A 14674-nucleotide genomic window follows, 5' to 3' on the forward strand; every position below is an offset into this window, starting at 1 on the left:
TTCAAACATGCACAAAACTTTGGTTCTCAGATTAATATTAAAGCCTTTGTAATGCTCTATTTATATGCATTTTTTTGTTGCATTATTTTTATTCAAATTGAATTAAAAAGAGAATATCACATTAAATGATAAAAATGCATATAAACGAAGCATTACAAAGGAACTCACTTTTTCACCAAATAACATAGGGATAGAAATATTTTTATAAATTAGTATATCACATTATAACAATATTAGTGAATTTTTCTAGATTTTTAGAAATTATTTGAGGCATTAAACATTGCTAGAATTTATAAAAGTTGATTTATTTGGAGAATTCTAATTAAATATTGGCTCAGGCTTTTTGGACCAAACTAATTAAAATGGGTTGCTGGTGATCTCTAGTTTGATCATGAAAACATTTAGAATTTTTGGACTATTTTTATATTTTAAAAAAATCGTGAATTAAATAAAAAACATGCACTTTTATACACTTTTGCTTGCTAGCTGTTTACTGTAGCTCCCGGGCGCCGGCGCATGCATGCAGAGGCCGTATTCGGTAACTCAGTTGCCGAATACGGCACTGTTTACAGTGTTTTCGGCAACTGAGTTGCCGAATACGGTGAACAGTGCCGTATTCGGTAACTGAGTTGCCGAAAATTGTGGGTCCGGGCTGTTTTCGGATTTTGAGTTATCGAAAGTCAGTTTTCGGCGTTTGAGGTTCCGAATACGGATGCTAAATTTGTAAATACGCCAACATGTTGTCTATTTTCTCAAATACGGCGGTGTCTGTTGTCTAAAATCCCAAATTTGCCATCATTCCATGTATAAACTTTTGTCGTTTTGAAAGCATTCAAATTTGCAATGTTACAAACTGGACGCAAGATGACTATTCAATTGATTATTTAAGGCCGCTGATGGTCCGCTGCAACATTGGCGCAACACCATTGCGACAAAATGATTCATCGTCTGGACAAGTGTATCCGCAATTAAAAAAATGAAAAAAAAATTAAATCTCTTAAATAATCACTGCTATTTTTGGATCTGGCAAAAACTCACCACCACTGCTGGTTCGAGCAACAAACCAGCAGTGATAGGTGGACCGGGAGCGAGAAAAAGGAGAGAAGAAATCGGCTCGAAATTGAACCGGCTTAGCTACCGATACCACCAGTGCGCTCCGCGCCCTTGTTGCTACAACAGCCAATGGGGAAGTACTCCCTCCCATACCCATGTGTCACTCCGCTCCTTGCGGTGGGGACGACACCATTGGTGGAGTCGAGGACCTTGGAGGTCGCCGAGGTCGTGGCCGCGAGGCGGGCCTCTCTTCTCCGAGCAACGTAGGGCGAGAGGGAGACGACGGTGGAGTCCCGCATCGCGCTGCTCAGAGGTCACGCCCGCACCGCTTAGAGGCCCCGCCATGGTCGACCTCGCCCGCACCGCTTGGAGGCTGTCGCGCCCCACACCTGTGCTGTTCAGAGGCTGCACTCGTGCCCGCACTGTGTGTCGCTCAGAGTCCTCTTTTGAAGGAAAGGAAAGAGAGACGCTTGAGAGCACCTAGAAGAGATATGGCAGAGAGAGAGAGAGAGAGAGAGAGAGAGAGAGAGAGAGAGAGAGAGCATCTGTGAGCTGAGCTGGATGTTAGGATCGAGACCCAAAGTTGCATTAAAAATAAAATTTGGGCCTGAAAATGTAGCAACTATCAGTGTCGGTTACAAACCGGTACTGATGTATCAGTGCTGATTTTAAGAACCGGCAGTGATATATTTGCACTGTCAGTTCTTGTATAACCGGCAGTTATGAGCTGACATTTATGACCAGTTTTATAATAGTGTGTGAGCCCCACAAATCAAGGGGTCCCGAAAGCCCCTCAAAAGATCATAGATCCTCATTGTAGCTCCAGAAAAGAGCATGAAAGTTTTAAAAATAAAGCAAATCTGCACACCACAACTTGACGCTAAAATATATATTGCAGCAAGTAAACAGGGACGGATCTTCAGGAGGCATGGGGGTGAAGCCCCCTATCCTCTGGTGCTCCATGGAGAGGAATGAGAGATAGGAGAGAGGAAGAAGAGGAAGATGAAGAAGAGGGCGATGGCGGCTAGGGAAGAAAGAAGAAGAAGAGCTTCGAGCAGTCAATTCTATGTCTGCCACTGATCGTGATAAATATGAAACTCACTTCAACAAACACAAATTTAATGCAACAAAAATTTGAAACTCCTACAACAATTAGCAGGAACACTAGTTGTCAAGAAGCGCAGCAATCAGCATGATCAAAAGTAGCATTAACAGCAACAAACAAGAATTTGTTTTCTTGTTGCATTAACAACAAACACGGCCAATGACCAGAAGTTGCTCGCCTACTCTGACGATCTATAGCAGTAACACTTGTAACTTTGCGGAGAGGGAAAGGAATCCCAACATTGTACTCATGTCGTTGTGCAAGAGGGAATGGTGGTCCTCCATAAATAGGAGCTTGTGCGTGTGTGAGAAGGGCAGTGTGGACTGAGGAGCACAGTGAGAGAGAAGATAGATGGAGGGAAGGGTAGGAGGTAGGGATATAAGTGAACACCTAAGTTTTGGGTCACTATTTGTTCATTTTTTTCTTAGGTTAGCTAGTTGAGAGTGAATCTTTAGTTTATTTTTTTGAATTTTGGATCGACTCAATGACCAAAAAAATACAAAACTTGCATCTCTAGTAGGAGCATCCACTAGGCCACTACTAGAGAGAGGGCTGTCCCAGACGGGATATGGCAGATAGCGCTGTGATAAAGGTGTCACAAACATTTTTACAAGGCAATAATTGAGAAATTCAAAACTATATATGACACTAAATTATGAATGTGCCTTTACTTATCACACACAAATATTTTAAATATTGTTCATAATTTTGTATTATCACAGTCTTTTTTAAACCTGTCTATGATACATGCATATTACCTTCTAGCCCAAACATACCCAACTCTCGGAAACACAAATATATCCCAATCGTACCGGCTACCACTCCACTTCCAACACCTTCGCCTCCACTGCCCTAGGTGTGGAGCTTCGACCTTGAGCTCACCTCCATCGCCTCCACCTTGTCCATCGCCTCCACCTACGCCTACTCGTTGCCACCCTCACCTTCCCACACGCCGAGGTAGAGATGTAGAGTGGAGCAGCATGCCAAGGCTGAGATGTGGACCTCTCACTATGACCCCAAGCTTGCTGCCTCCGCCTACTCCTCCTCACCCAACATTAGATCTAAGATGCACGGATCTAGGGCCGCACTGGCCAGCCCCGAATCTAGATCACGATTGGGCATTATCGCCTCCTCCTCAACTACCACCACTGTGGCTGCCTCGAGGTCTTCTGCTCCTAGAGCCCACACCATCATCGCCTTCCTCAAGCTCCCTCAGTGACTGGTGCACATGTTATGCTCCTCCTCTTCACCCACCGTTGTCTCGACATCCTTCGCCTCTGGAGGTGGACGTCGTCATCGCCTTCCTCAAGCTTTCCTTCAAAATTGGTGTCTTTGTCACTGTGCCTCCTCAACCACTGTTGTTGCCACCTTGAGCTCCTCTACTCTTGGAGTTCGATGCCATCATTGCCTTCCTAGAGCTCCCTCTAAGAGACGCTGCGCACATCTCCGAGCACCACAACCATCAACTCAAGATCTATTGCTAGACTCTTCGACCTGGACCTCATGCACCGCCACAAATCTGCTGCCAAGCACAATTTTTTTCTTGCCTTGTGCATCCATCACAGACAGTTATGGAGGGAGGAGGGAGAGAAAGGTGTGGGGAACAAAATGAGTAAGTCGTGGCAGGGAAGGAAGCTTGTGGAGATAATCATCTCAACATTCCAAATATTTATTATGTTATTATAGAATCTTCTATTGTTCAATGAACACTAGCTGCCCGTACATTGTTACGAAAACACAAATATTGGACATGGTAACATCAAACACAAACTCAAGGTTTGGAGATATGGATACATCATAGGAGCATCGTCGAACGAATACATCGGGAGTGATGTCGTAGTTTAATTTCAGACGAGATCCAAAAAAAGAGGAGGAGATTCTCTGCTAATTTCCCTCTTAATTTCTTTATTTGTTTTCATTAGTAAAATGAGTCTCATATCCGTAACCAATGACAAGGCAAGAAGGCTAGAGGATGAGAGTGGATGGCAAAAGTGGTTAAATTATTTGAATTTTAGGGTTTATTAATTAGATGATAGGAGAGTAGCGGGAAGTGATGATGTCGGTGTATCAGGAACCAGGGGTCCCTGAGTCCCGAGGCCAGACCAGCCGTCCGCCACGTGTCACCATCCCGCGAGGTCCCTCCTGCGGGATAAGGAAAATCTAAGTTCCGGGAGAAGGTTCTCGGGGCCACAGCCTCTGGTCCCCGAGCACCCCAGTTCCCCGATGACCCACATAGTCCAAGTACCGGGAAGAAAGTGCTTGGGGAGGTGCCCGGTTGCCCCCGAGCACCCTAGTCCCCCGACGATCAGAAGAGCTAAGTTCCGGGAGAAAGTGCTCGGGGGGCTGCGTGCGGCAGCCCCCGAGCGCCCGGTTCCCCGAGGGTTAGTGCAAAAGCGCTCCGGAGAGAGTGCTCGGGGTCGCACGTGGCAGCCCCCGAGCACTCGGTTCCCCGAAGGTTCGTGCGAGAGTGCTCGGGAGAGAGTACTCGGGGAGGTAAACAGTGCCCCCGAGCACCCGGTACCCCGAGGGCAAGGGTAGGCATTCTCGGGAGAGGGTGCTCGGGGAGGTGAATAGTACCCCCGAGCACTCAGTGCCCCGACGACCCAGAAGGGCCCCCGAGGGGCCCGCCGATAAGGTGTCAACCAGTCAGAGGTCCGAGGCCGCATTTAATGGGTGTGCGCGGCCTGACATCCCCAACTGCTCCCGCCACAGTGTCAGTCCCTGCCATGCTTTGGCAGAGAGGCGTGGGGCCATTAATTGCACAGGTCCCGTCCCGTATCATCCGGTGTATCTCGGGATAACGTCGCTAGGATCAAGGCGTTCCGCCTGCCGCCCTGCCGTGGCAGAGGAACAAGACAGGGCGGGCACGCCGGGTGCCTCTGTGGCTGCCCGGTGGGCCCTCTCAACGGCGCCCGTCGCCAGGGCGTCCACAGTGACAAGCGACCGGACGCGCGCCGCTTTTTTCCACCGCCCCAGTCACTTCGCCCAAAGGAAATGATGACGCCTTTCTCAGTCGTGGCGTCTTGGAACTTGTGCCCCTTCCTTCCCGTTCGGGGTGTGTCGCGGCCGGTGAGTGCATAAAAGGATCGGCATACAGAGAGAAGAAAACATTGAAGGATTGGAAGGAAGAAAAAGCCCAAGCAGTCAACCGTGACACACTCAGACGAAGAAGACGAACCCCACAACGAACCAAGCCAACGGACGAAGACATTGCAAGCAAGCCTGAGCAGAGCTCCTGCCGGAGAATAAGGAGCCTCAAGCTCTTAGTTAGACACTATATTCTTATAACCAGATACATCCTTGAGGGATCCCCCTCAGGATAAGTTATTGCATCCATACAGGAGTAGGGTATTACGTCCCCGTGCGGCCCGAACCTATCTAAACTCCGGTGCATTTACTTCCCTTTGCACTAGGTCGATCATCCCCCACCACCGGCCGTTGTATTTACTTCCACTTCCATTTATTTCTCCAACGAACTTATTCAGGATCATACCCCCCGCCGAATCTCTAAAAAGGGGTCTCTCGGGATCCCTGCGATAGGAGTTGATCCTCCGACAGATGACGTGGGAACCAACTTGTGTTTTATATAGTAGAGATATAATAGTAACCAAATGAAAACCAATACGATGTAACAAAATGAGAGGTCTCGTTCAAGCGAATACCGGTTGCAAACTAAAGAAATAAGTAATTCCTTCGTCATTCGCATGGACAAGGGTAACACATTAGAGTTCAAGGAAGTTTAAGATTCAACAAGTTGGTTCACAAAAGAAAGATTTGACAAGTTTATTGAAACGACAATAAGCATCGTCAAATCTCAACTCTGCTCAGCATAAATCAAAGCTTAAAATCGCCTTCTGATAATGGATATTTTCTTTTTAGATGCACCAAAACCATGGATAGCGCCAAAAGGTCAGAAATCATGGCCGAATTCCCTCTCCATCTACTCTTTCTTCCCCTTTTGATAGTTATTCCCTTGGCTTGCATCATTCATTCCTCGACCTGCATCATGGCAGGTGGTGCAAGTGGCCTTCTTGGACGCTGATGTGGCGACTCCAGCTTAGGATCCGGCGTGGGCACTGCCGGCGATCAACCACCTGCACCACCTGCCAAGGCCATGGGGCATGTTTGTGAATGTATGGGCGATCGGTGGGATCCACTCGATGCACTGGGAGCAGGGCGGATCCACGATACAACTACAAGGTGCATATGACACCAGTTAAATTTTTTATTTTTTAGTAATTTATCATATGCAACAGCCTATATGACAACCCTTAGCCTAACAAGTAGGACATCCGGATCCCTAGCCTAACAAGTAGGACATCCGGACCCCTAGCCCAACAAGTTGGACACCCAGTCATTTTTATTCTGGATCAGCCACTAACTTGGAGGTTTAAACATAACATAATTTCTATACTCCTATATAATTCACCAGTTGTGGTAGATCCGAACGATATCCACGGTTAATCATAGTCGAACTAATGGCTCAATGTCAAAGTTGGTCCTCGTTCTTTCCTGTCGCCCCTCTCAATCCCACTCCCCTCAAATCACGCTGACTTAATTCTCCATCCACCCTAAAACCCAGAGAAACCACAAAAAAACCAGGCGCCACCCCCGCTCCCCTCGATTCACTGATGCCCCCTCAACCTCTAACATTGCTCCCTCTCCTGTACCTCCCCGCCTCTCTCCATGTTGCCGACGACCACCTGCCTAGCCCACCCGTCCCCGCTTCCGTTACTAGCTGGAAGATACTGGTGTCGTCGTCATCCTCCTGCACCACCGCTTTGGACCTCCCACGTCATCGCCCTCTGCCTACTGCTCTACCAACCAAGGCCTCCGGCGTTACCGCCTGACATGCCCCCAGGTTCCAACAGCCCAACGCCCTTCATGATTTCCTCTTCATCAAGCAAAGTTCTTACCTTGTGGAACGGCATGCGCCGCATCGCCAGCCAAGAACCGGCCACATCAAGAACAGAGGAGGAGGAGGAGCATCGAGATAATGGAATCACCTGATTTGGACGGTGGTTGGGGAGCAACACTACCAGCTCGATGGAGAGTGTGAACACGGTGCGCTGGTGCGACCGCTTAGTGACACCCCTCTCCTACCACTGCCACTCAACCAGCCCCTAATCCCCTTTTGTAACCAGCAATTCAAAGGTTTGATTTATTAGATTATGATGTTTTGTTGCTTTATCTAATTGTTTTTTGTTTTCCTCTCCGTTAGTGTTTTGATTTGTGAGGGAGGATCGAGGCCTGGGGTGAGGAATACATATTGCTTCTACATTTAGGTGAGTTTAAATGCATCGCGTTTGTATTTTCTTGATTTTTTTTGCATTATTTTCTGATTCCGTGTCTAATTTTTGTTGATTAGGTTAGGGTCATGTTGGAGCAAGGAGCCCAGTGGAGGAATCGAGCAATTTTCAGATCCTATTTTCGGGGTGAGATTTGCTTACAGTTCATGAAGTTTGCGCGCAAGCCCCCTTTTGTGTTACTAAAAATTGAGAAATTTCCTTTTAGAGTTCATATTTTTCGGTGCGAGTGCTAGTGGCACCCCTCTCCCACCACCGCTATAGCTCAACCGCCTCCATCATTGTGGCTGCCGATGTAGATGTGAAGCACAACCAGATTCTTTCAGTGGATGCGTCGATGGCTGCAACTAGTTTATACTCAAGGCATAGGAGAGCTAGGTGGCTCCCTTCACGGAGGAGGAGGTGTGCGCCCACATGCTGGCACATCCTTCACATTAACACACTGGAACACCTATGCGGTTGTCACATCAAAGATGCTCGTAGATGCTGAGACTGTTGTCGGCCTACATGCTACCGCACCACATGCACCGGAGGTGCCCCATACATGTTCGATAAAATGTGGGTAAGCCCTCTACTGATGCTTGCTTTGCATAAGACTTTGTTGACATGCATGGCTGATGGTATTTAGGCTGTAGCGGCCATGGCCTTAAAAGTGCACGACAAACTTTGCATGTTTGTGGCAATGCTCCAACTGCCACAGTTGGAGATGCACGTGCTGCAAGTGCTAGCAAATTACTTCAGAATACTATTTCCTTGGGTATAAACTTAATTTTCGTGTACTTTAGTAGCATATTTACTTTCAAAACAATTTAGCTTTGTCATTTTTCTTTTTCCCATTTGTCTCTCCATTGGCATCTTTGTGCCCTATCTGAAATATGAACAATACTCGGTCATTTAGATTTGCCTGAAATCATGGATTTCAGTGCTCAAGTCCCTAGACAACATCGACATGTTGGATGTGAAGTTAGATAATTGGACAATCATCACTTGGGCAGCTGCTCTGGAGCATCAGTTCTTCCTCTGATGTCTTGGAGGAGCTTTGGTGCTGAATAGATACAATACTTAAAGCTCATGGTTGCATGTTCAATCACACTTTGTACGGCACCTCGGCTTAGCCACCCAAAGCAGAAGTCCATTGTTGCCTGCAACGGCTACGATGCAGATGAATTTGGGCCAGACGATGTGGCCCGAAGCACTGACTTGCTGTTGTGGTGCATGCTGGAGGAGGTACCTAGGGTCACATCACCGATGCTATATGTCGCCATGATGTTCAGTTGTTTCGGGTGGCACGCCAAGGATCATGACATGCACAACGTCAACTACTTGCATTCCGAGCCCCCTAAGAGGTGGTAAGGGATGCCCACTACCACGTGCAATGATGCACGCGAGTTCGAGGAGGTGGTGTGTGTATGCATGTACGACATAGGTGTGAAGGTGGACTTAAAATCTCCGTTCGTATTTAAAATCTTTTTCCACTTTCTTTTATGTCTGCTTTTGTCTGTATGTTTTATTCAGGGAAAAATTAGGTGCATACCATTGCAAACATGTCTATATTGGAAACACCAATAGCTGTGAGGATGATATGTGGACCCTGGGACCACATGTCATAGAGATACCGATGATATTTTCTAACTTAGATGATCTTTGTGATGTTATTTTCCAAATTTGCCCTTTATTTAGTGGTGTCAACCATTTTCCATTCAAGAATGGATGCAAATAGTAAAAAATCATCATTTCCCCTGTCTTTACTGCTTCGATGCTGATAGGATACAACCACATAATTACATTATGAGCAAGCAGATGAGAATATTTTTTTTTCATATATGTACTTGAAATTAGGCTCACTTCAGGCGAGCGAAACATCATTTCTTTTTTTTCCTAATAACCTTTCTTAATGTTGAATGTAGATGCTATAGTAAGTTTAATATTTATATGTATCTTTCTCTTGCAGATGTGAAAATTATTGTGGCTAAGCAAGAATGACACCTAATGATATTAAGTGCCTACATCGAGGGATGGACTACTGAAGGCCTGTGTTTTGGTAGTAGCCAGAATAGAAAAGATCAATCTATTATGGAAGAACAATCAAATAGTTATTTGTTCTACCATTTTACAAGAAAATCACATACATAATTGTAGGGCGTTTATATTAATGCACTTAAGTATTGTCCCCCTATTCATGTTTTCAAAGTATATGTTTCCTTGTTCTTTTGATATCCAAGTGCACATTCTTACAAACACATGCATGGCATCAGCATACCAATAGATGTGCTTAAGTTGAGTGAAAAATTTGTGTTTCCATAGCAACACATGGATATTCAACTAATAACTTGAAAGGCACGAACTTTGAGTACATACCATTCGGAGCGGGCCAGTGGATTTGCTTGGGGATGATGTTCGGGCTAGTAAACATGGAGCAGGCCCTTGCTAGCCTTTTGTATCACATCGGCTGGGAGCTGCCGCATGGAACGGTAGCTGTAGACTAGGGATGACAATCGGGTTTGGTGGGTATGAGTAGTGCTCACCCATATATGTATCTGTTAGTTTTTTACTCACCTGTTGGTATACTCATGAATGACCACGAGCGAAGAGTCAGTGCCAAACCCGTCACCCGTAGAGCGAGGTAGCGAGCAGCGCGGCGTGGCACAGTCTGCTGGGGGCAGGGACTGAGTAGTTGAGCCGAATGAGTGGGTGATAGGTTGAGTGGATAAGGAGGGAAGCTAGGGTTTGGAGGGTTTAGACCCACCTATCAGAGAAACTATATGGATATATGAGTTTCGTGTGTATGTGTACGTCTTACCTATATCCATACCCGTTTACCCATCAGATAGTATTTTCCACCCACAAACGTACCCGTGGGTACCAAATTCTACCCATACCTTACCTTATTTGGGTATTTATCCGTGGGTAAACGAATAATCAGGATAAATTACCGTCCCTACTGTAAACCTGGACTAGACATGACTGAAGTAATTGGGTCACCACGCGGTCGCAGGCTGATCTTTTGTTGATTTTTAAATAATATTAATTTAATGAAAAATTACAAGAATATTATGCATTTTTGGAAAATTGAAAAAATAGTACATGTCGGTAGGCCACCTATCGGCAATTGATTTGCCAACATATACTTTATGTCTGATAGTAGGGCTATAAAAAAAGTTTGAGGCTTGTGAACTACTTGAATTCGACTCGCTATAGGCTCGATTCGACTCGATCTAGGCTCAATTCGAGCTCGGCTCAAGACCCTAATAAGCTAAGCTCAAGTCTAGCCATAAGCTTGCAAGCCTGTCTAGCTCAAGCTAGAATACCTCGTCAAAAACTTGGCTAACTCCAACTAATTTTCATCAAGGTAAAGCCGATATCCATTCACTTTAGCCAAGTTTATTTTTTCAACCTCACCATCCAACCTAAAATCCAATCGCCCAATCTCAAGGCCATGTGAATACATACACATGTGGCTCATAGATATGACTATTAAAAAAGATCGGGACTCACAAGCTACTCAAACTCGACTCGCTCTAGACTCGATTCGAGCTCGACTTGAGACCCTAACAAGCCAAGCTTAAACTTAGCTATAGGCTCAGCCAGATCTTTGACTCGGATCAAACTCAACTCGAGTTTCTATCAAACTCAAACTTAAGATAACAGGCTCGCTCAAACTTAGCTCGTTGATAGCGCTACCCGACAGGCTCCCTACCTGTGTCTCACCACCTATTGGTAGGCCAATACCAACAGGTGCTTGTTCGGTAGGCCAACTGCCGATAAGCAACCTATCGATAATTAATTTGCTAACAGGGTAGTATTTTTATAATTTTTTGAAAATACATATTTTTGCAATTTTCATTAAATTAATATTATTTTTAAAAACTCATCTTCTGCTTCTGCTTGTTCCGGTGGTGTGCGTGGCCGTGTGACTAGTTGACTGCCGATGGTCGACGTTGCCGGCTCTTCCTTAATTCAGTGTCCATGCGCATGTTTACCTGTCATGTTGCTGAATGATGTTTCATCTCTCTAATTTTTTCCTGTTTATGTAATAAAAGTACATAATGGTTGCGCTTGTGTCATCTGTTGGATCCAATGGTTTGCTGAAATAGTAGAAATCAAAGCACGCATCGAAAGATTTGTGCGGCTGAATTTTGCAGGAGTGCTAGTTTCCTGCGCACTAATCTGTATTATTGTCATGTACAATGACAAGCTACCATGCCATGACTTCAGAAAGGGCAGCGTTACAGCCTCAAATAACTTTATCAATTTTGTTTCTTGCTCCCTAATCAATCGATCACTTTGCCAGACAGACACAGAAAATGACCACAGTGGGGTTTTGCAACCAAACTTCTACAACCTAAACGATAAATTAAAGAAATGGAGGCATTACAAATGTAACCAGTCAAAACACCTAGAGAATTTTCAGTTTAAATAATCTACGAAGCGAATTTGTCATCAACGTTAAGCATTCATTTTTATTCGTGTACTCTTTCTATTGTATGATTAAGCATTCTGCTTGTTCGTCGAAAGAAAAATAATAAATAAGGTCAACATCAGACTATGAATCAACCTGGATTTGCAACCTCACAAAGCAGAGGAAGCTGCTCTGCTACTTCCATAGTTCCATACACTCATTACTCGAGCACCAAACCACCAAGGTCATGCCCATGGCGGCGCTTCCACTCTATCTGCTCCTCCTCCTCCCAGTCCTGGCCGTCGTTCCCTTCATATGGCTCAGCCGTGAGGCGTCGCACCGGCGAGACGGCGGCGCGCGGCTGCCCCCGTCGCCGTGGGCGCTCCCAGTGATCGGCCACCTGCACCACCTCGCTGGGGCGCTCCCGCACCGCGCCATGCGTGACCTTGCGGCGCGCCACGGCCCGCTCATGCTGCTCCGCCTCGGCGGGCTCCCCGTCATCGTCGCCTCCTCCGCGGACGCCGCCCGCGAGGTGATGAGGACGCGCGACCTCGACTTCGCGACGCGCCCCGTCAGCCGGATGGTGCGGCTTGCCATCCCCGAGGGCGCTGAGGGTATCATCTTTGCGCCGTACGGCGACGGGTGGAGGCAGATCCGCAAGGTCTGCACCGTCGAGCTGCTCAGCGCCCGGCGCGTCCAGTCCTTCAGGTCGGTCCGCGAGGAGGAGGCCGCCCGGCTCCTCCGCGCCGTGGCGTCGGCGCCGCCGGCGAAGGCGACGAACCTGAGCGAACTGCTGTCCGTGTACGCCGCCGACTCGTCGGTGCGCGCCATCATTGGGAGCCGATTCAGGGACCGGGACACGTTCCTGACGATTCTGGAGCGCGGGATCAAGCTGTTTGCCAAGATTAGCCTGCCGGACCTCTACCCGTCATCGCGCCTCTCCATGCTCGTCAGCCGAATGCCCGGCCGGATGGAGCGGCACCGGCAGGAAGTGGTCGCGTTCTTGGACGCCATCGTCCGGGAGCACGAGGCGGACAGAGCCGCCGCCGGCGACAAGGAGGACTTGCTCGACGTGCTCTTGAGGATCCAGAGGGAAGGTGATCTCCAGTTCCCCATCACTACTGACAACATCAAGTCAGTGGTCGGAGTAAGCACTGCGCATTTGAATCACAAACGTGACCACGCCACCACGGTGTTTTCACCGATGTACGGACGGTAACGAAATTTGGCTACGTGCCCGTGCAGGACATGTTCGCCGGCGGCAGCGAGACGGCGGCGACGACGCTGCAATGGATTATGGCCGAGCTCGTGCGGAACCCGAGAGTGATGCAGAAGGCACAGGATGAAGTCCGGCGTGTACTTGCCGGACGGCACAAAGTGACGGAGGACGATTTAGGCAACCTGCAGTACATGCACCTAGTAATCAAAGAAGCACTCCGGCTACACCCACCTGCACCACTCCTGCTCCCACGAGAGTGCCGCAGAGCGTGCCAGGTCTTAGGATTCGACGTGCCGGCGGGCACTATGGTGCTTGTGAATGCATGGGCTATCAGCAGGGACCCCAGGTATTGGGATATGCCAGAGGAGTTTGTGCCGGAAAGATTTGAAGATTGCAAGATTGATTTCAAGGGGACAGACTTCGAGTATACACCTTTCGGGGCGGGGCGGCGGATGTGCCCAGGAATGGCATTTGGGCTAGCGCATATTGAGCTCGCACTTGCTAACCTCCTTTACCATTTTGATTGGGAGCTGCCATGCGGGATGGAGCCTGCCGATCTGGATATGACAGAGGAAATGGGGGTCACTGTCCGTCGGCTCCAGGAACTCCTGCTTGTTCCTGTTGCCCGTGTGCCATTACCGAAAGACTATTAGTAGCAGCACTTTGTGTTTCTTGGTTCTGTGCAGCATCGTTGTAGGAACTCCTACATATTCCGTGCTCCCGGTCCGTGGGTCACAAACTAGTGTCGTTTTAAATTGCGTACCATTAACATGTTTAAACCTTAATTATCAATATCTTTTTAATACTTCGGTTGGACTTTTAAATATACTAAAAATTAATTTGTCTTGAAAATTAATTTCATAATATTATAGGTTTATAATATTTTGTATATATTTTATATTAATAATCAGTAGTCAAAGTAGTCTTTTGATGACCATGCCGAAGTCCAAAACATTGCTCTTTTTTTACGGGTGAGACTATGTATTACCAGCAATTGTCTAAAATATATTGTGTATAATCAAACTTTGATAATTATTATAAGTCAAAATATTTAATGAGATTTTGATATACCAAATTGAAATGTATATTGGTTTGCGTATAATGTGTCATTGATATTGTTGAATTATAGTTGCTATGAGCTTGTTTGTGCGTGATCTTATTTATAGGTAACTAAAGTTTGAGCTGGAGAAGACTGTTACAGAGTTAAAAAAAAATACCTCACTGGAATATCTAGTGTGTGGATTTTTTACCACACCGGATAGTCCGTGTGTTATGGTGAAGTGAGCACCGAAGCATTTTCAGTGCTGAAACAGAAATGAAAGCAAACATTGGATAGTCCGATTTTTTAGTGTGAACACCGAAGGATATTGCCGGACCTTTTGTTACAAAGAGATTGTAAAAGGGTGGTTCGGTGAATTTGCACATGCGGATTATCCGGCAATGGGTATGAGATCACCGGAAGCTTCCACCGGATCGTTTGTTGCAGAGAGCAAAATATTCTTAGAACAGATAGTGCTATACTCACAGGATGGTCCGATGTTCAGAGGCAAAACACGTCAGATCATCCGGTGTTTACGTTTTCAGTACAATGT

At 46.7% G+C, this 14674-nt stretch overlaps 1 protein-coding gene across 1 annotated transcript; it reads left to right on the forward strand.

Moving 5' to 3' along the window:
* Positions 1-12025: 12025 nt before the first annotated feature.
* LOC133927091 (desmethyl-deoxy-podophyllotoxin synthase-like) lies at positions 12026-14140 on the forward strand. Its single transcript, XM_062373381.1, has 2 exons — positions 12026-13010; positions 13109-14140. The coding sequence occupies exons 1-2, from the start codon at positions 12111-12113 to the stop codon at positions 13733-13735; spliced, it is 1527 nt and encodes a 508-aa protein (XP_062229365.1). The 5' UTR covers positions 12026-12110; the 3' UTR covers positions 13736-14140.
* Positions 14141-14674: the final 534 nt, after the last annotated feature.

The sequence above is a fragment of the Phragmites australis genome, chromosome 8, assembly GCF_958298935.1.
Source record: "Phragmites australis chromosome 8, lpPhrAust1.1, whole genome shotgun sequence".
NCBI classification, from domain to species: domain Eukaryota; kingdom Viridiplantae; phylum Streptophyta; class Magnoliopsida; order Poales; family Poaceae; genus Phragmites; species Phragmites australis.